The sequence below is a fragment of the Scyliorhinus canicula genome, chromosome 11 (genome assembly GCF_902713615.1).
Source record: "Scyliorhinus canicula chromosome 11, sScyCan1.1, whole genome shotgun sequence".
Classification (NCBI taxonomy): domain Eukaryota; kingdom Metazoa; phylum Chordata; class Chondrichthyes; order Carcharhiniformes; family Scyliorhinidae; genus Scyliorhinus; species Scyliorhinus canicula.
This window is the reverse complement of record NC_052156.1, coordinates 95,218,792-95,241,351: the sequence shown is the minus strand read 5'-3', so window position 1 is coordinate 95,241,351 and position 22,560 is coordinate 95,218,792. Positions and strand designations below refer to the sequence as shown.

The 22,560-nt window shown below is 48.2% G+C and overlaps 1 protein-coding gene and 1 non-coding gene across 2 annotated transcripts in view; one reads left to right on the top strand and one right to left on the bottom strand.

The window, feature by feature from the left end:
- The window catches only part of LOC119973775 (NCK-interacting protein with SH3 domain-like), a 226,907-nt gene that overhangs the window by 128,089 nt on the left and 76,258 nt on the right, over positions 1-22,560 (bottom strand). The window contains exons 7-8 of the mRNA XM_038812198.1: positions 6,429-6,615; positions 2,368-2,458 (exon numbers count right to left, since the gene is read on the bottom strand). Of these exons, the coding sequence (XP_038668126.1) occupies positions 2,368-2,458; positions 6,429-6,615 (278 nt within the window). The remainder of the gene's footprint in view (positions 1-2,367; positions 2,459-6,428; positions 6,616-22,560) is intronic.
- trnak-cuu lies at positions 1,775-1,849 on the top strand. Its single transcript has one exon. It is a non-coding gene; the product is annotated as a tRNA-Lys (tRNA).

Below are 22,560 nucleotides of genomic sequence, written 5' to 3'. Positions count from 1 at the left end.
TCACTTGTGAATGGGAGAGAGGTGAACGGAGAGGCTGTGGCACGCAGGACCAGTTTTGGTGTGCCTCGGAGGTGTGAATTGTGGAGGGGGTGGACAAGAGAGATAGTCGGGTATGAGAAAGTTTTGAGAGGAAGTGGTTGGGGGGTTTCTGGGAAGGGGAGGGGGGGGGGAGAATGGTTGGCTGCTGGTAACTGGAGGTGAGGAACTGGACCATCCCATGGGTGGGGCCAGGTGCCATTTTGGCAGGGCTTTAGGACATGGAACTTGGGGGCGGGGGGGGGAAATGGGAGAATTCCCCAGAGGGGTAATGGCTGAGAGCCGGAGAGGGCGGGCGGGGTGAGAGCCCCCGCAATTCGGCTGGTGACATGGAATGTCCGAGGGTTGGGAGGCCCAGCAAAACGGGCAAGAGTTCTTGCGCACTTAAAAGGGTTTGAGAGACGATGTGGTGCTGTTGCAGGAGACTCATTTGTGACTGAAGGACCAGGTAAGGCTCCGTAAAGGTTGGGTAAGTCAGGTGTTCCACTCGAGCTTTGATAGCAGGGCCTAGGGGGGTGGCAGTGTTGATAAAGAAGAGAATTTGTTCCAGATGGAGAAGGTGGTAGCGGACTAAGGGAGTGGTAAGTTATAGTGAAGAGGGTGTTGGAGGGTAAATCTGTTGTTCCAGCGAGCATTTATGCCCCAAATTGGGATGATGTGGATTTTAAGAAGAGGATGGTGGCAGCTATTCCGGGCATGGACACGCATCAGTTGATCCTTGGGTAAGGGGGGGGAACGAGAACACAGTTTTGAATCCAAAAGTGGATTGTGGGGTCGGGGAAAGAGGGAGAGAAAGAGTACTGGCAGCTTTTATGGAGGAGATGGGAAAACAGAACCATGGTGTTTTTTTGCCCCCTGAGGGGTAGGGTGTTTTCCTTCTTTTCGCCCATGCACAAGGTCTAATGTAGTTTAAAAACATTTATAATGGGGAGGTAGTTATTGCTGGGGCAAGGAATGCAGAGCATTCAAAAATTGTGACTTCCACCACGCTCCGCAGTTGGTTGACGTGGTCCTCGAGAAGAGGCAGGTCCAGCAGCCAGCGTGGAGTTTGGAGTCTGGATTTTTCTGTGAAGGTGGCCAAGGTGTTGGCCGAGTACGTAGAAGTTAATAAGAATGGGAAGGTCTCCCTCTCAGTGCTATGGGAGGCTCTGAAGCCAGTGATGAGGGGGGAAGTGATTGTTACAAGGTGCAGGTGGATAGGGAAGCAAGGGAGGAGCACCTGCAGCTGGTGAATGAGATATTGGAGGTGCATGGGAAATATTCAGAGGACCCGATTCCAGAGCTTTGGGTGATGCCGTTATTGGTGGAGGCATTTGAGGATTTGATGGGCCGGGGAGGGGGGGGGGGGGGGGGGGGTCACTCTCAGTGATAAGTCAGGCATCCATCTCACTCCTATTGAAAAAGGACAAGGACCCGGTGGATTTTGGGTCATACCGACCTGTCTAAGCCAGGGGATGAGTCGGACATGGAGGAGTTTTTGCAGGATCGAAGTATCCCAGGTTGGAGGAGGAGGATGGGGAAAGGTTTGAGGAGCCTTTGGGGGTGGAGGAAGTTAGGAAGGTGATTGGGAGTATGCAGATGGGTTTGTCTGTGTTCTTATTTTACACAACTGTTGGTGATGATTACACTTTTCCCTGGACCCATCTTCTGCTTCTTTACTTGTCCCATTATCACTTTCTTCTGCTTTACGCCACCATCCCTTCTGTCAATGTCTTGCCTTTGCTACATTATGATACAAGCCCGGCTAGCTCAGTCGGTAGAGCATGGGACTCTTAATCCCAGGGTCGTGGGTTCAAGCCCCACGTTGGTCGCTTCCTCATGATAGTAACTGCTCTTCAAAAGAAAACACAGTTGACTGGAAGCACTTTGTGATGCCCTGTTCTATGACCTTATCCTTCCCTTTCATTCCTTCCTCCTCAGAATCACACAGTGCAGAAGAGGTCCTTCGGCCCATCGAGTCTGCACCAACACATGAAAAACACCTGACCTACCCACCTAATCCCATTTACCAGCACTTGGCCCATAGCCTGGAATGTTAGGGTGTGCCAAGTGCTCATCCAAGTATTTTGTTTTAAAGGATATGAGGCAACCCGTCTCTACCAGCCTCCCAGGCAGTGCATTCCTCCCGCTCACCCTTTGACTACTCTTGCTTTAAAAAGCTTGCATCTCTAACTTTCTCAGTTCTGACAATAACTCATCAACCTGGAATATTAACTTTGTTCTACTCGCCACAATTGACACCTGACCTCCTTAGTATGACCTGCATTATCTGTCTTGGCTTCAGCATCACAGTGATGTGGTTTTTGTAGTCAATGACTGCTCAAGCTTTACCTTGGATGTTTGAGGAGCCGGAGTAAAAGTCCCAAAGTTTCTCAGGTGGTGGAGGTGGCAAGGGGGCAGACCGTCGAGGTGGAGTGGAAACCTGCAACATAAAGTGGGCACCATAATTCACTTGGCGAATGTGTAGATGGCTTCCTCTGATTCTTTGATGAACTGACTGAAGATGACATAAGCATAATAAATCACTAAGACTCTTATTGATCAGATCAGTTGATAATGGGCTCTCTCCTTCTGAATGCTCTGACTGCTGATGTGTGTCTTAATGTTCTGCCGAGCTGATTGTTATCCAGTCATGAGCACAGACAGTATCTTTGCTGCTAATGAACTCAAACATCATCACTAACCCAACTTTCGTTCTCACCCAGCCAACTACGCACACAGCACTCCCTAGAGCTGGCTACACAGTCATCATTCAATATTCTCTCACTAATTGTGCCAGGCTAGTTATAGTCATTTGACTGACTTTAGTTAACTCGACAGACAGGTGTCAAACCCACCAGATTTTAGGAGTTAGTCCTTTCAGATCCATAATCAGAAGGACTGAGTTAAAACCTTTTTGTCATAATAGAAATAACCGCTTAAAAATTAATCCACATCTACACACCCATGGGCATATTTGCTCTTAAAGATGCAGATTCTTGGTTGTATTATTTCTTTATTTTTATAAATTTAAAGTACCCAATTATTTTTTTTCAATTAAGGGTCAATTAGCATGGGCAACTCACCTACTCTGCACATCTTTTGGGGTTGTGGGAGTGAGACCCACGCAGACACGGGGAGAATGTTTCTTGGTTATGTTAACTATTGGGGCGATTGCTCACCTCCAAAAATTGGTGATAAGTTCAAACCAGCCACAGGACCTATCCCTCCCCTCGTCTGCAGGTTCCGATTTCAACCTGCTCCTCTGGGCAGTCAGGAAGCGCACTGTATTCTGTCCATTCTATACAGATGGCTATTTTAACTGGGGACCTACATGGCGACACTGTTGTAACTATCTCACCATGTCAACATCCTACGGTACAAAGAAACAGGGCCAGAAGAACAGGAAGATTAGGCCTCCACATCCTGGAAGCCTTTGAAATTCCCTCCCAGCAACTTATGTGAATTTTGGGGCTGTTCCATTATCCCCAGTTGTGACCTTCTGCTGCCCAATATTCCATTGCTGCCTGCTTCCCAGCTGACATTTTCCTTTGGTTTTGAGCAAGAGGCTATTTGAGGATATAGAGATGAGGCCATGAGTTAAAAAACACGCTGGCAAATTTAGGAGAGGTTATCCTCCCAACCCCTCCCCGTACCACTGCTGTCTGGAGCTAACATCTCCCAGGCTTCACCAGGCTGAAGGAGCATTTTCTCATGTAGATAAAATGAACTGGGATAGTAGAGTGCAAAAGGACAGAGAGGGTCACGAGTGTCTATAGTATGTTCAGTAGAAGCTCCTACATTAATATGCTTCTGCCTAATGAGGAAAGAAGGCACTGATGAATCTGGTTCTGCGAATAAGGTGGGTCACGTAGATCAAGTGTCAGAATTCAAAAATAATGTCCTTTTGGGAAATAAGGTCAGTCCTGGAAGAACAAAGGTAGTGTCCATTTCCGGGCATTACACTTCAGGATGGAAGGGAAGTATTAGAGAGAGTGCAGAAAATGATCATGAGAATGATTCCAGGGATGAGGAACTTCAGTTATGTGGATAGATTGAAGGCGGTAGGACTTCTGTCCTTAGAGGCAGCACGGTGGCGTAGTGGGTTAGCACTGCGGCCTCACTCACCGAGGTCCCAGGTTCGATCCCGGCTCTGGGTCACTGTCCGTGTGGAATTTGCAGTCTCCCCATGTTTGCATGGCTTTTGCCCTCACAACCCAAAGATGTGCAGGGTAGGTGGATTGGCCACACTAAATTGCCCCTAAACTGGAAAAAAATGAATTGGGTACTCTAAATTTATTTAAAAAAGAGGAATTCTGTCCTTGGAGAAGAGAAGATTGGGAGAAGATTTGACCAAAGTATTCAAAATTACGAGTGGAGAGAACAGTGTAGAACAGTGTTCTTCAAAGGTGGGGGTGTGACCTGCGGGTGGGTTGCAGGTGGGTGTCGGGAGGGTCGCGGAGCCGTTGTCCGCGGCGCTCCCGATCACACAAATCCCTGTGCAGCAGCCGGCTTTTCATAACGCCGGCTGCAAACATGTTAAAAAAAAAAGTCGGCCGCATTGCGCCGCACGATGATCGCCGCGCATGCGCATTCTGCGAACATGTTTTCAAAAATTCGGCCGCATTGCGCACGATGATCGGCGCGCATGCCCGTAATCAGGCACGCAAGCATTTAAAAAAAAACGGTTGCAACTGTTTGCTTTACAAGTTCTGTGGTGGTTTTAATTCATTTATTTTATTCATTTAATTTTTTTTCATTTATTTCATTTATTACATGCCCGTAATCAGGCACGATGATCGGCGCGCATGCCCGTAATCAGGCACGATGATCGGCGCGCATGCCCGTAATCAGGCACGATGATCGGCGCGCATGCCCGTAATCAGGCACGATGATCGGCGCGCATGCCCGTAATCAGGCACGCAGGCATTTAAAAAAAAAAACGGTTGCAACTGTTTGCTTTACAAGTTCTGTGGTGGTTTTAATTCATTTATTTTATTCATTTAATTTTTTTTCATTTATTTTATTCATTTTATTTTTTTTACAAGTTCGGGGGGGGGGGGGCTATTTGATAAAATTTTACAGGAAAAAAATTCAGAATTTTGGACAGATGGAGACTCCATACTTTGTGACACCTGAAGGCTTCACCTTCATCCAATAGGTTCCATTGGAGGAGCGTGTACGAGGCCAAAGGGATCCAAAACCATTTCCTCCATTTTTGTCAGCAGCAAACAAGGTAAGAGAAAATGGTGGGTCGCGCAGGTCGGCCGGCGTGGGTCGCGCAGGTCGGCCGGCGTGGGTCGCGCAGGTCGGCCGGTTGGTAAAAATGGGTCCCCGGAAAAAAAGTTTGAAGAACACTGGTGTAGAAAGACTGTGCCTGGAAGGATCGAGAACCAGAGAACACAGCGATTGTCAAAAACAGCACAAAGAACAGGCAGGAAAGAATTTTACACAGTGGGTGGTTAGGATCTGGAATGTACTGCCTGAGAGTGTGGAGGAGACAGATTCACACAGCGGGTAGTTACCATCTGGAATGTACAGCCCGAGAGTGTGGTGGAGACAGATTCACACAGCGAGTGGTTAGGATCTGGAACGCACTGTCTGTGAGTGTGGTGAAGACAGATTCACACAGTGAGTGGTTAGGATCTGGACGTACTGCCCGAGAATGTGGTGAAGACAGATTCACACAGCGAGCGGTTAGGATCTGGAACGTACTGTCTGCGAGAGTGGGGGAGACAGATTCACACAGCGAGTGGTTAGGATCTGGAACGTACTGTCTGTGAATGTGAGGGAGACAGGTTCACACAGCGAGTGGTTAGGATCTGGAACGCGCTGTCTGAGAATATGGTGGAATCAAGTCTTTTAAAGAATTGTATAATTATCGAAAAGAAAATGCAAGGGCAAGATGCGACTAGGTGATTCACCCTAGCTGAGAGCTGTACAAAATTAACTAAATGGCCTTCATTGCTGTAACTATTCCATGACCTAATGATTTGCATATTTCAGTATTGTGCCAAGTTACAAAATGGTTCATCTGAAATGTTGAGCTTTGATGGGATCCTTTGGAATGCGGTTAAGACTTTCCGTGTACCACTTGGACTTTCTCCAAGGGTTCAGCTGGAGTCCGCACAAATGTGCGTCCCTCCCCATATGCATGTGTATTATCTTCATGTGGATGGAAGAGTTCATGTTTGTTTTTCTGATCCATTGCAAATTTGAACATATGCTCATTTTGCTGCATACCCATTTAATTCGTAATGAAATCACTGTCTTTTTGTTATCATGGACCTTTACATAACAAAGTGAACCTTCAATACAAACAAAATCCATAATACCTCAAAAGCAAATAGGAAGCGGAAGAAAGTAAATCAGTATCAATGTTTGCTTCCTCTGTTTTTCTACATCTGTGGTACCTGGTAAACATTGCCATCTGGAGAGGCTGCATCGGACAGGTATGATGGTGGCTCAAGTGCAACCTTGCTCATTCTGTCTGGCTGCTCGGATGTTTCCAGTTGATTCTCAGGTGTTAGAATCTCTTTCTGTTGGCTTAGAATATTGCTTTTTCGAGCAACTGTGTCCTTTCGATGGTGAATCAACTTCCTAGATGGGTAAGAACAGATCTTCAACTTCAGCAAAATGGTAAAAGAAAAGATATCCAACCTGATATTTTGCCCACGGTTTTAGAGATGGACGATTAATTCTGGCCTAGCCAACGAAGCACACAACCCTCAAATGAATTTTTTTAAATATGCGCTGTTGAACTAGCCCAATAATAATTTTTGTTTTTTTTTATAAATTTAGAGTACCCAACCATTTTTCTTCCAATTAGGGGCAATTTAGCATGGCCAATCCACCTAACCTGCACATCTTTGGGTTGTGGGGGTGAAACCCATGCAGACACATGGAGAATGTGCTAGTCTAATAATAATAATCTTTATTGTCACAAGTAGGCTCACATTAACACTGCAATGAAGTTACTGTGAAAAGTGCCTATTCGGGTACACAGGGAGAATTCGGATCAGGTACACTGAGGGAGAATTCGGAATGTCGAATTTACGAGAGAGAATAAGTTTTTGCTATCTACTCTGTTAAAATACCTCTCTGTATCTTGAAAACCTCCATTAGGTCACCTCTTAACTTCCATTTTCCAAAGGAAACACTGCTAGCTTTTCAAATCTTTCACTATACCTGAAATCCCTCACCCTGTTAATATCCTGGTGAATCGCCTCTGTCACCCTTCTCAGACTTTTATATCTTTCCAGATGGTCCACAATACAATGAGTACTTGGAAAGATCTAAGCATGATTTCTTTACACTTATAATTCATTTTCTAATTATAAACCCAAGTAACCGATTTTTTCTTTAGAACATAGAACATAGAACAGTACAGCACAGAACAGGCCCTTCGGCCCTCGGTGTTGTGCCGAGCCATGATCACTCTACTCAAACCCACGTATCCACCCCATACCCGTAACCCAACAACCCCCCCCCCTTTAACCTTACTTTTAAGGTCACTACGGGCAATTTAGCATGGCCAATCCACCTAACCCGCACATCTTTGGACTGTGGGAGGAAACCGGAGCACCCAGAGGAAACCCACGCACACACGGGGAGGACGTGCAGACTCCGCATAGACATTGACCCAGCCGGGAATCGAACCTGGGACCCTGGAGCTGTGAAGCATTCATGCTAACCACCATGCTACCGTGCTGCCCCTTTACAGCCACTTTATCAACTTGCTGGGTTAGATTACAATTAATTCAGTCACTGATATATAATTTTTGGTCTCCCACATAGGCAGGTCTGTGGTTTTGTGACTGGATTCACTAATTTAAAGTTGAAGTGAGGGTCTTGTAAAACAAATGGTTCCTCAAATCTCCAGGACATTGGTTCTCGGGTAAAGTCTGAAACTAAAACAGGTAGGTTTCAGAGACCCCAGACATCCGGGGGGTGAAAGAGACCGACGTTTTGGCCTTTGCTTCCCTGGTAGCCCGGAGACAACCAATTTGGTTGCTTGATAACCTGCAGGTAGTTTCGGAGACTGATTCTCAGACTGGCTGACAACTGAAGGCTTTGCTGATTTCTGGGATTATAAGGGTGCAGCCCCTGAAACTAGCTTCAATCACATGACCACTGGGTTAACATTTCTGAGCTAGTTTGGCTGGGGGAGGTAATCATGTTACAAGGGCAGCTGATAGGTCCCTTGAGTTTTGATCTTCCCCGTTTTGTCCAGTATGAAATATGGAGACAGGCAGTTTGGAAATTCCATCATTTTTAGTTATCCATCCTTAAATAATGAGACATATGAATTCCTGAAATGGCTTTGAAATACCCTATGTCCATATTCTTTTTTAATAAACAATTTTAATGAGGTATTTTTTGGAATTGTGAACAGTAGAATTACCAAACGAGAAAAAAGGACTGTACAGTAAACAAAGTACACAGTGCAATTGCCGTAGCCCACCCCACCCAGATCTGCCTAATTGACCCCCTATATTACCCCTCCCTCCCCCCCGCCCCCAGCTGACGATTAATTCTCTGCGAAGAATTCAATGAATGGTTGCCACCTCCGGGCGAACCCTAACAACGACCCTCTCAAGGTGAACTTGATTTTCTCCAAGCCCAGGAAACTCGCCATGTCTGACAGCCAGGCTTCCGACTTTGGGGCTTTGACTCCCTCCAAGCTAGAAGTATCCGTCTCCGGGATACCAGGGAAGCAAAGGCCAAATCATCGGCCTCTTTCTCCCCCCGGACGTCCGGGGTCTCTGAAACCCCAAAAACCGCCACCTCCGGACCCATTGCCAGCCTAATGTTCAATACTCTAGACATATGTCCTCGAACTCCTACCAGTATCTCCTAAGTTTTGGACACACCCAAAACATGTGGACATGGTCTGCCGGTCCTCTCAGTCACTTTACACACCTGTCCTCTACACCGAAGAATCTGCTCATCTGGGACACTGTCATGTGGTCCCGGTGGACGACTTTAAATTGAATTAGGCTGAGCCTGGCCACATGTTGCAGTCCCATTAACCCTGCTCAGCGCGTCCGCCCACAGGCCTTCCCCAATCTCCCCTCCCAACTCCTCCTCCCATTTATGCCTCAGCTCCTCGGTCTGCGTCTCCTCCTCCCCCATGAGCTCCTTGTAAATATCTGAGACACTTCCCTCCCCCACCCATCCTCTAGACACTACCCTATCTTGGATCCCCCTTAGTGGCAAGAGTGGAAAAGATGGCACCTGCCTGCGCAAAAAGTCCCGCACCTGAATATACCGGAATTCATTCCCCCTTGTCAACCCAAACTTGTCCTCCAGTGCCCTCAAGCTAGGGAAGCTCCCTTCCAAAAACAAATCTCCCATCTGCTCAATCCCCGCCCTCCGCCATACCGATACCCCCCATCCAACCTCCCTGGGGCAAACAAATGGTTGTCACATATCGGGGACCAGACCGATGCTCCCGGTGCTCCCACGTGCCTCCTCCACTGTCCCCAGATCCGGAGGGCCACCACCACTACAGGACTGGTGGAGAAGCGCGCCGGCGGGAACGGCAGAGGCGCCGTCACCAATGCCCCCAGACTGGTGCCCCTACATGTGGCTGCCTCAACCCACTCCGAAGCCGATCCTCCCCCCACCACCCACTTCCTTATCATGGCTATGTTGGCCGCCCAATAGTAGTTGTTGAAATTCGGCAGTGCCCCCGCTCGAGCATCACCCTCTTCACTGGAGGGGACTTCCCCGCCCATACAAAGCCCAAAATGATCTTGCTTAGCCTCTTAAAAAAGGAACGTGGAATGAAGTAGGAGGAACTTCTTCACCCAAACGGTTGTTAAGACTAGGGAGGTTATGTTGCAATTGTATAAGATGTTAGTGAGGCCACACCTGGAGTATTGTGTTCAGTTTTGGTCTCCTTACTTGAGAAAGGACATACTGGCACTGGAGGGTGTGCAGAGGAGATTCACTAGGTTAATCCCAGAGCTGAAGGGGTGGGATTATGAGGAGAGGTTGAGTAGACAGGGACTGTACTCGTTGGAATTTAGAAGGATCTTATAGAAACATATAAAATTATGAAGGGAATAGATAGGATAGATGCGGGAAGGTTGTTTCCACTGATGGGTGAAAGCAGAACTCGGGGTCATAGCCTCAAAATAAGAGGAAGTAGATTCAGGACTGAGTTTAGGAGGAACTTCTTCACCCAAAGGGTTGTGAATCTATGGAATTCCTTGCCCAGTGAAGCAGTTGAGGCTCCTTCATTAAATGTTTTTAAGATAAAGATAGATAGTTTTTTGAAGAATAAAGGGATTAAGGGTTATGGTGTTCGGGCCGGAAAGTGGAGCTGAGTCCACAAAAGATCAGCCATGATCTAATTGAATGGCGGAGCAGGCTCGAGGGGCCAGATGGCCTACTCCTGCTCCTAGTTCTTATGTTCTTATGAAAATGGGGAGACACTGGAACATGAATAAGAACCTCGGGAGGACCGTCATTTTAACTGTCTGAACTCTCCCAGCTAACGACAGTGGCTCCCACCTCCGGAACTCCCCTCGCATTTGATCTACCAGCCGGGACAGGTTCAGTTCGTGTAGTCGACCCCATTCCCGCGCCACTTGTATTCCCAGGTACCTGAAACTGACCCCAACTAGCCGGAACGGCAGCTCCCTCAGCCGGTCCCCTTGGCCCCTCTCCTGAACTATAAACATTTCACTTTTTGTCATAGAACATTACAGCGCAGTACGGGCCCTTCGGCCCTCGATGTTGCGCCGACCTGTGAAACCATCTGAAGCCTATCTGACCTACACTATTCCATTTTCATCCATATGTCTATCCAGTGACCACTTAAATGCCCTTAAATTTGGCGAGTCTACTACTGTTGCAGGCAGGGCGTTCCACACCCCTAATACTCTCTGAGTAAAGAAACTGCCTCTGCCATCTGTCCTATATCTACCACCCCTAAATTTAAAGCTATGTCCCCTCGTGTTGGTCATCACCATCCGAGGAAAAAGACTCTCACTGTCCACCCTATCTAACCCTCTGACTATCTTATATGTCTCTATTAAGTCACCTCTCAGCCTTCTCCTCTCTAACGAAAACAACTTCAAGTCCCTGAGCCTTTCCTCGTAAGACCTTGCCTCCATACCAGGCAACATCCTAGTAAATCTCCTCTGAACCTTTTCCAAAGCTTCCACATTCTTCCTATAATGAACTGCACGCAGTACTCCAGGTGCGGCCGCACCAGAGTTATATACAGCTGCAGCATGACCTTTTGGCTCCGAAACTCAATCCCCCTGCTGATAAAGGCTAGCACACCATATGCCTTCTTAACAGCCCTATTAACCTGGGTGGCAACTTTCAGGGATTTATGTACCTGGATGCCGAGATCTCTCTGTTCATCTACACTACCAAGAATCTTGCCATTAGCCCAGTACTCTGCATTCCTGTTACTCCTTCCAAAGTGAACCACCTCACACTTTTCCGCATTAAACTCCATCTGCCACCTCTCAGCCCAGCTCTGCAGCTTATCTATGTCCCTCTGTATCCTATAACATCCTTCAGCACTATCCACAACTCCACCGAACTTCGTGTCATCTGCAAATTTACTAACCCATCCTTCTACACCCTCTTCCAGGTCATTTATAAAAATGACAAACAGCAGTGGCCCCAAAACAGATCCTTGCGGTACACCACTAGTAACTGAACTCCAGGATGAACATTTGCCATCAACCACCACCCTCTGTCTTCTTTCAGCTAGCCAATTACTGATCCAAACTGCTAAATCACCTTCAATTCCATACTTCCTTATTTTCTGCAATAGCCTACCGTGGGGAACCTTATCAAACGCCTTACTGAAATCCATATACACCACATCAACCACTTTACCCTCATCCACCTGTTTGGTCACCTTCTCAAAAAACTCAATAAGGTTTGTGAGGCATGACCTACCCTTCACCAAACCGTGTTGAGTATCGCTAATCAACTTGTTCTTTTCAAGATGATTATAAACCCTATCTCTTATAACCTTTTCCAACATTTTACCCACAACCGAAGTAAGGCTCACAGGTCTATAATTACCAGGGTTGTCTCTACTCCCCTTCTTGAACATTTGCTATCCTCCAGTCTTCCGGCACTATTCCTGTCGACAAAGACGACATAAAGATCAAGGACAAAGGCTCTGCAATCTCCTCCCTGGCTTCCCAGAGAATCCTAGGATAAATCCCATCTGGCCCCTATTTTGACATTTTCCAAAATTGCTAACACCTCCTCCTTTTGAACTCCAATTCCATCTAGCCTGGTCAACTCAACCTGAGTATTCTCCTCGACAACATTGTCTTTCTCCAGTGTAAACACTGACGAAAAATATCCATTTAACGCTTCCCCTATCTCCTCTGATTCCACACACAACTTTCCACTACTATCCTTGATTGGCCCTAATCTTACTCTAGTCATTATTTTGTTCTTGATATACCTATAGAAAGCCTTAGGGTTTTCCTTGATCCTATCCGCCAACGACTTTTCGTGTCCTCTCCTCGCTCTTCTTAACTCTCATATTCAATTTCGTAGATTATCATAGAATTTACAGTGCAGAAGGAGGCCATTCGGCCCATCAAGTCTGCACCGACTCTGGGAAAGAGCACCCTTACTCAAGGTCAACACCTACACCCTATCCCCATAACCTAGTAACCCCACCCAACACTAGGTCAAGGGGACAAGGGCAATTTTGGACACCAAGGGCATTTTATCATGGCCAATCCACCTGTGGGAGGAAACCGGAGCACCCGGAGGAAACCCACGCACACACGGGGAGAATGTGCAGACTCCGCACAGACAGTGACCCAAGCCGGAATCGAACCTGTAACCTGGAGCTGTGAAGCAATTGTGCTATCCACAATGCACAAATCCACAATTTGTACCCCGAAAACCGGCCAAATTCCCCCAGGGTTGCCATGATTCCGTCCATCAGTTCCGAAACGTACAACAGTAGATCATCTGCGTACAATGAAACCCCATGCTCCATTCCCTCCCCCCCCCCCCCCCCCCCCCCCCCCGCCCGAACCAGCCCCTTCCAACCCCCTGAAGCCCTCAGAGCAACTGCCAGCTCTATAGCTAACGCAAACAGCAGTGGGGAGAGGGGGCACCCCTGTCTTGTCCCACGGTACAGTCTAAAATAGTCAGAAGTCATCCTGTTTGTCCTCACACTCGCCTCCGGGGCCTGATATAACAGCCTGACCCAGTCGATGAAACCCACCACAAATCCAAACCGTCCCAGCACCTCCCATAAGTAGTCCCACTCTACCCGGTCAAATGCCTTCTCCGCGACCACAGCCATCACTATCTCCACCTCCTTTCCCTCCGGGGGCATCATGATCACATTGAGCAATCTTCTTATATTCGCCCCCAGTTGCCTACCTTTAACGAACACTGTTTGGTCCTCCCTAATAACACTCGGCACACAAACCTCAATCCCAGTGGCCAAGATCTTTGCCAGCAGTTTGGCATCCACATTAAGAAGGGAGATCAGCCTATAAGACCCACACAACTCCGGGTTCTTGTCCCGTTTTAAAATCAAGGAGATGGTAGCCTGCGACATGGTCTGGGGTAGCACCCCTCTGTCCCTTGCCTCATTAAAAACCCTGACCAGCAACGGCCCCAATATCCTGGAGAACATTTTATAAAATTCTGCCGGGTACCCATCCGGCCCCGGGGCTTTACCTGATTGCATGGCCTTTAACCCTCTAATATCTCCTCAACTCTGATCGGGGCGCCCAGCCCTTTTACTAGCTCCCTGTCCACTTTTGGAAATGTTAGGCCGTCAAAGAAGCATCTCATCCCCTCCGGCCCCGCGAGGGGCTCCGAGCTATAGAGTTTGCAATAAAAGTCCTTGATCCGCGTCATCCCACTGTGGCGCATATATGTCGACCAGGACCACCTTCCTCCCTTCCAGCCTGCCGCTAACCATAATGTAGCGACCTCCCCCGTCCGAAACAATATTCCCCACCTCAAACTGCACCCACTTGTTCACCAGGATCACAACCCCCCCCCCCCCCCCCCCCCCCCCCCCGGTATCTAGGGTATCCAGCCCTGAGTGGAATACCTGACTAACGCAGCTCTTCCTCAATCTAATCTGGTCCGTTACCTTCAGGTGCGTCTACTGCAACATTATCCCGATCGCCTTTAGAGCGCTACGATGAGTGAACATCTTTGCCCTCTTCACCGGCCCATTTAGCCCTCTAATGTTCCACGTAACCAGCCTGGTTGGGGGGCACCATGCCCCCCCCCCTTTGCCGTCAGCCATCCCCTTTCCTGGGCCTGCCCCCAGCCCATGCCCCGCATCTCTGTAGCCCAGATCCTGGCAGCGCCCATCCCCGACCTCTTCTCCGCTTCTAAAATCAAATCCCTCCCTCGTCAGCCAAGCAAACCCCCCCCCCCCCCCCAGCAACAACACTCTGTAACCTAACCCCATCCCTGATCTGATTGTATACACACCCCCCAATGTGCTCCCGCAGACTAGCTCACACAGCTTGCCTCGGGGCCCGCGGCTCCAGCATGTCTCCCACCTATTGTTGCCTACCTGCCCTAACCCCGCCCATCAAAACCATCGCCCTCCTCAGCCCAGCCCTGACAATTGCCCCCTTGAAGAAACAGACGCCAACCAAAGAAAAACAAAGCCAAACTCTCGCCATAGTACAAATCAAAGTAATACCACTCAAAATAATACAAAGTCAAAAATCCCCACCACCATCCCCCTCACAACACAGAAAACTCACCGAAATAGAGTAATTTTTAAACTATTTTCCCCTTCTTAAACAAAACACAATTATCGAAGCGAAAAGCCAAGAACAAAAACGAATAAACAAATAAATCCGTGCAAACACCATTTGAAACGAACAGGAAAAAGAGTTTCTCAAATTTAGAGCAGAATGTTATCAAGTCAGCACCAGTCCTTTCTTCCTGGCAAACTCCATAGCGTCCTCGAGCGACTCAAGGTAATGATGTTGGTCCTCATGCGTAACCCAATGTCGCGCCGGATACAATAGACCAAACTTAACCTGCTTCTTGAACAGGATCGACATGACTTGATTAAAGCCTGCCCTCCTCTTGGCCACCTCCATGCTTAGATCTTGGTACACCCGCATAATGCTGTTGCCCCACTTACAGCTCCACATGCTTTTGGCCCACTGGAGAACACGCTCCTTATTCAGGTACCTGTGGAACCTGACCACCATTGCCCGAGGGGGTCTCCCTGCCGCGGCTTCCTCGCCAGCGCTCTGTACGCCCGATCCACCTCCAACAGTTGGGGGAAAGCCCCATCTCCCAGCAGCTTCTGGAACATGTTCGCCACAAACTCCCCGGGATCAGCCCCCTCAACCCCCCTCTGGGAGGCCAACAATCCTTAGGTTCTGTCTACGGGACCTGTTCTCCAAATCCTCTACCTGTTCCAGCAGCCTTTTTTGCTGGTCCCTCAGCATCCCCACCTCCATCTCCACAGCAGTCTGGTGTTCCTCCTGTTCAGCTAGCGCCTTCTCCAGTTTCTGGATCATCTGGTCCTGGGCATCTCACCTCCGCTCCATCCTCTCCACTGTTTCCTTAATCGGATCCAGACATTCCCGTTTCTGTCTGGCTAAGCCTTCCCGGATGACCTGCATCAGCACCTCCGTTGATGGTTGGGCCGAAACCTCAGGGTCTGGACACCGGCCATCTTGTCCGCTGCTGCAGCCAATACCCAGCTCGAGCCTTTCTTTTTGTTTCTTCCCTTTCGATCCCTCCGGGCTCTCTGTTCCATAAACCAATATATGCAGCGAACACTTGTTCACTGTTTCTTCAAGTCCGGCGCTTAAAAATGCAAAAAAAAAGCCGGGGGGGGGGGGGGGGGGGGGGGGAAGAGAGAGGGGGGAAAGGAGGTCCGAATGTCTAGCCAGAGCGGTAGCCACCAAATGTGTGACCTATTCCCTCATTGTCACCTCCGGAAGTCATTCCCTATGTCCATATTTAATTAGGTTTTTGCCAGAGTCTTGATACGGTCCACAGTCCAAATGCCGAAAGTCATAGGATTTTCAACAGCCACCTTAACTGTTTGTGGTTTGCTTTTAAAATTCAGGCTGTGGTAGTTCATAGAGGCCTGTCTTGCCTCATGCTTGCAGAGTGCTGCTTCACAAGCAGTCTCTCTCGCTCTCTGTATAATTGAGAAAGATGTCTACATTCCTTTGAGAACTATAGCTAATTACCCATCATCTGAAGATCCATATCCATGTATGCTTTAAAAAAATATATATTTCACTGGGTCTGCCACTGGCCAGGAAATAATTTGTTGCTCATCTAATTAATTGAGAAGGTGGTGAAACGCTGCAATCTATATGGTGGAGTTACACCCAAAGTGCAGTTAGGGAGAGAGTTCCAGGATTGTTATTGGACATCAGTCAGTCAATATGGTGTTGGTACACCCACAGTGCTGTTAGGGAGAGTGTTCCAGGAATTTGACCCATCGATAATGAAGGAACAGCGATATTTTTCCAAGCTGGCTTGGAGTTCCCGTGCATCTGCTGCCCTTGTCCTTCTAGATAGTAGAGATCTCAAGTTTGGAATGTGCAGTCAAAGGAGAGGTGCTGCAGTGTTGGTCAGTGGTGAATACCGCATTACCGCGCAACCTTGATCAATCCCTAAATTACTAATTAATCAAGACGTCAGACATCATTTTCTTTTAAAGGAAGTCCAGGCTGGATCTCCATGTCTTTCCGAACAGAAATTCATTTTGTCTTTTACAATGGTTCCCAAACACTTCTCCACCATTGAGCTCAGGCTGACTGCCCGGCAGCTTCCTGCTTTATCAATCTCCCCTTTCATTAACAATCATCCCAGTCCTACAGCACTGCTCTTGTATACCAAGAATATTGAAAGATTGTGACCAATTCCTCTGCTATTTCAACCATTGCTTCTTTTAGCCACAATCTGGATCACTTACCAGTTTTTAGTCATGTTAATCTTTTTGGTATGCCTTCTTTTTCTATCACAAACCAAACTTCTCTCTGCATAAATACAGGCGCAAAGTACTCATTCAATACATTAGCCATATTCTCTGCTGCTGAATGAGCATTGTCCTTTGGGTCTTTAATACACCAATTCTTTCTCCAGCTAACCAATTACACGTTCTACCTTTTGTTAAAAATTATTGTAAAACCCTTTTTGTCTGTCCTGTGTTCTCCTTTGTATACCCTCCCTGCCTTCTGGTTAAGCTGCTACAACGCTGCTACACCATCTGAGATGTCTGTTTAAACTACAGATCCTAGGCAGAGCTGGAACCCTTCTGGTGATGGTTTAAGCCGAGACATCCCCTTTAGGTTCCATGATAGAACCGGTGATGATGATTTGATAGACTGGCAATCAGCCAATCGGAATGTACAATTTCCTATTCGGGCCTGTGATTGGTGGGGCCAGGCAGAAAGTTTCAGAAGAAGGCGGTTCTTGTGAAGTGTCATTTTATTTTTGGGTGCGTGCTGTGAAAAGTTCCAGGCACAAGGCAGCTTTGAATCTCTTTCTCCACCTGTTGATTTAGAGAGTTTTCTATAACCTGCAGTTTCAGATTCGATACATGATTAGGAGATTGCTGGCTACAAAGAACTTTGTCGGCAGCAAAGAACAATGTCATAACTATCAACCTGTTTTTCAGTTTAAACCTCCCACCCCCCCCCCCCCCCCCCCATACCCATCGGGTGTGTCTGCCTTGTGTGGGTCTGGGTGAAGGGTGGGTTTTGAAATGAGGTAGATTGTTAAAACATTACTTCCTATTATTGTTATTACTTCATATATTCATCTTTTCCCTCTTGTCATTAATAAATAGTTTGTTAATGTTTGTATTTATAAATATGATGTCTGCATCTCATTGCAGCAGTCTAGGTCCAAAATCTCCATAGGTTAATAAGAATTTGTTGTTAATTCACTTCTGTTGCGAGCCCAGGACGAGGGGGGCTTGAATTGACCGTGAGCTCGCTCAGGGTGTCGCAAAGCTTTATTAAGTGCTTTCGGATTTAATTTAATGTTGCTTGCTAATATTGTCTTGTAACCTCACTTCGCTTTACATATTAACTTTTTAAATCCCGTCATCGATTCTTTATGCTGGTTATGAACTGAATCTTGCTCCTAACATTGTCATCAGCTTCCCTTCTCAGTATGATTTAAGCTTTTGTTTGTTATTCCTGAACATTAGCTTGGGTGCTTCATCCTTTCCTTTCTAAGCAATCAGTCAAGTTTGAGCCGGAATTATCCCTTTCCTAAACTCCTTCCATTTCTCCATTACTGCCTTAACCTGAAATATCTTTTCCCAATCTCTATCGTAGACCCATCCTAAATTAGCTCCTCTCCAGTTCAGCATTTCTACCTTTGATATTTTCTGGCCACTTTCCATGATTATGCTATGGTCACTACTAGCGTGCTGATCTTCCAGTGCAATGCACTCCACCAGCCCAAACTCAATTCCTATAAACTGGATCCAACACGCTTCCTTCCTTGTTGGGCTGCAGAATGTTGATCTAAAAGCTCACATCAAGACATATCAGAGATTTCACTGCTTTTTGTAACAATCTTTGGAATTTGCTGAGCTATCTCCCAGCAATCGAGCAATTCCTTTCCGGTTCGTGTACACAGCTGGCATTTGGTGACAGCAACACACATAAAACCCCTGCTGTTGAGACACGCACACAATCCCTGCTGGTAAGAGACACATACACACAAAAACAATACCCCCTGCTGTTAAGAGAGACACACACAAAAAAACCCTGCTGTTAGAGACACACACAGAATCTCTGCTGGTAAGAGACACATACACACAAAAACAATACCTCTGCTGTTAGAGACACACAGACACAATATCCCTGCTAAGGGACACACACACAAGCCCTGCTGTTAATACACACACACACATACAATACCCCAGCTGTTAGAGACACTGCACATAACACCCCAGTTGTTAGAGACACACACGCACAACACCCCTGCTGTTATACACACACACACACACACACACACAATATCCTTGCTGTTAGAGACACACAGTAAACCCCTGCTGTTAGAGACACATACACACACGACTTCCGGTGGCGACCATTGAGTGAGCGGTCGCACATTTGGCAGCTCCGCTCATGGTGGTCTTTTTGTGGCCTTTATGCCGGATTGTTGCAGAAATTTTGTAGAGGAAAGGTGTAGAAGCAAGAACAGATGAAAGGGACCCCGAGTTTATGGAGCTGCAGCCCAGAAGAAATCGGAAAAGAACGGACCAGGTGGTGGTGGTGAGTGAGGAGTGGACAACGCGCGTGGAGATGGCGGACGAAGTGGGTCAGACCCCGTCAGCTCAGTGGTCGATTGACCAATTGGTGAGCTTCTTAAATGAGAAGTTTATCCAACAATGGAAGGGCCAATGGAATGGAATTAAAGTGTTGAGGGCCTGGCCCGGGCGGTGGACTTGACCAAGGCAGTGGTTGACCGCGTGGAGACAAGACTGGCGGCCCAGGAACAGGCGATCCAGAGGTTGGAGGAGCCGGCGGGAGAGTATGAGGACCAGTCCACCTCTATGGCAGCAGAGATTGGGATGCTATGTGATCAGCAGAGGTGACTGCTGGAGAAAGTGGAAGACCTGGAAAATTGTTCTCAGAGGCAGAACTTCCGGACCGTGGGTCTGCCGTAGGGAATCGAAGGATCGGATGCTGGTGCTTATGTGGGGATGACGGTGGAGAAGCTGCTTGGGGAAGGTGCATTTAATCGACCGTTGGAGGTGGATGGGGCCCACAGGGCACTGATGAGCAAGCCCCAGGGGGGGGTGAGCCGCTGAGGGCGATGTTGGTGCGATTACATTGGTTCCTGGATGAGGAACGCATTACGAGGTGGGCCAGGCAGACGAGTCGATGTACGTGGGAAGATGTTGAGATCTCGGTGTATCAGGACCTGGGAGCAGAGCTCGCAAAGAGGGCGAGCTTTAATAAGGTCAAGTCGGCCCTGTACAAAAAGGGCATAAAGTTCAGACTACTGTACCCGGCTGGCCTATGGGGGCCGGGAGTTGCACTTTGGGTCGTCAGAGGAGGCAGCAGGCCTCATGAAGGAGAATAGACTGACGGGGAAGGAGGATCTTGAACTTTGACTGAGGAGAACTGAACTATGTTTTGTAAAACTTTGGGTTTGCATTGTTCGGATTTATTTCAGGGGTTTTGCTTGTTTCTTTATATTTCTTCGGTCCTGTTTGGGGTTAGGCTGACATAGTTCTTTGTTAAGGGAGGAGGGGGGAGGAGTCTTTGGGTTCAGACTTTGGGAATGATGGTTCGTTTGTTTTTACTTCTTGCCTTTGTTTAGATTATTTTGAATGTTTGCACTGGGGGGGGGGGGGGGGGGGGAGAAGAAACCAGTAAGATGCTAGGTGCCATGGGCGGGGGCCGCCAGGCTAGCTGGGCGGGCTAGTTCACAGAAGCAAAGTGGGGGGGGGGGGGGGGGGGGTGAGCTGAAGACTGATGTGGCGGAGGGGATGGGAGTGGGATTGCATTGCTGACGGAGAGGGGACTTTCAAGGTGGAGGAGGAGGAGGGTTGATGACAATAGTTGCCAGAGGGCGGGACAGGGGCCGCAGACTGGCCTAGGAGAGGTTATGGTTGATCGGCAGGGGAGAGGGTGGGGTTCCCCTGACCAGGCTGGTCACGTGGAAGGTTCGGAGACTGAATGGGCCAGTCAAAAGGGCCCGTGTGTTCGTGCACTTGAGGCAACTGAAGGCAGATGTGGCCATGCTGCAAGAGACACATCTGAAGGTGGGGGATCAGATTAGGTTAAGGAAGGGATGGGCTGGGCAGATGTTCCATTCGGGATTAGACTTTAAAACGAGGGCGTTGCCAATCCTGGTCAATAAACGGGTGGCATTTGAGGCGGAAAATATAGAGGCGGACCCGGGGGTAGATAGGTTATGGTTAGTGAAAAGTTGGAGGGGATGGCCATGGTATTGGTAAATATATATACCCAAAACTGGGATGACATTGAATTTGTTAGACTGGTGCTGGGCAAGATCCCAGTCGTGGATTCATATCGATTGATTATGGAGCGAGAATTCAACATGGTCCTGGATCCAAGGCTGGACCGGTCAAGTTCCAGGTTTGGGAAGGTATCAGCGATGGCAAAGGAGCTGCGGGGGTTAATGGAACGCATGGGGGTGGGGTCCGATCTGTGGAGATTTGGGATCCCAAGGAGTAAGGAGTTTTCATTCTATTCCCATGTGCACAAGGTGTACTCCCGATAGGCTTCTTTGTGTTGACCAAAACGCTACTGACTGAGGTGGCAGATGCTGAATATTCAGCAATAGTGGTGTCAGAACACGCCCCACACTGGGTAGACCTGCGAGTGAGCAAAGGAAAGGCCCAGCGGCTGCAATGGAGGTTGGATGTGGGGCTGTTAGCGGAGGATGAGGTTTGTGAGTGGGTGAGGGAGGCCATTCGGGGATATATAAAGATCAATGACACAGGTGAGCTGTCGGCTGGGGTGGTGTGGGAGGCACAGAAAGCGGTTGTTGGGGGGGGAAAACTCATCTCAATTCGGGCACATAAGGAGAAGGCTGAGTGGGTGGAGTTAGACAGGCGGGTAGGTGACATTTTACAGGTGGACAGTAGTTATGCGGAGTCTCCGGATGACAGGCTTCTGAAAGAACGGCAGAGACTGCAGCTGGAATTTGGGCTCCTGTCCACAGGTAAGGTGGAGGGACAGCTGAGGAGCATAAAGAGGGCGGTCTAACCAATTACTAGGTGCGAGGTGCGAGGGACACGGTTTGGAGGAGATGTACAAGGTAAGTTTTTTTTACACAGAGGGTAGTGGGTGCCTGCAACTCGCTGCCGGAGGTGGTGGTGGAAGCAGGGACGATAGTGACGTTTAAGGGAAATCTTGACAAATACATGAATGGGATGGGAATAGAGGGATACGGACCCCGGAAGTAGAGAAGATTTTAGTTTAGGCGGGAAGCATGGTCAGCGCAGGCTTGGAGGGCCGAAGGGCCTGTTCCTGCGCTGTACTTTTCTTTGTTGTTGTCTATGAGTATGGGGGAAAAGCCAGTAGGATGCTGGTACATCAGCTGAGGAAACAGGAGGTGGCGAGAGGGATTGGGAAATAAGAGATACAGAGGAGAAAAGTGGTTTTAGATCCGGCGGGGGTGAACGATGTGTTCCTGGAATTTTACAGTGGATTGTATAAATCGGAACCCCTAGCCGGGGAGAAGGGTGTGAAGCGATTTCTGGGAGGGGTGGAGAGTCTGACGACAGATGAGGAGTTGGTGGAGGAAGTGGGAGCCCCAATTGGGCCTGTGGAGGGTATAGGCGGACTGGGGGCGATGCAATCGGATAAGGTCCCGTGACCTGACAGATACCCGGTTGAATTCTATAACATTTTTTCCGGATTGTTGGGTAAAGGCTTTTAATGAGTCCAAGGAGCTGGGAGTGCACCCCCCAAACGTTATCGCAGTCATCGATCTCCCTTATTTTGAAGCGAGGTAAGGATCCGGGCTTTGGGTTGTATAGGCCAATCTCCCTGTTAAATGTAGATGCAAAATTGC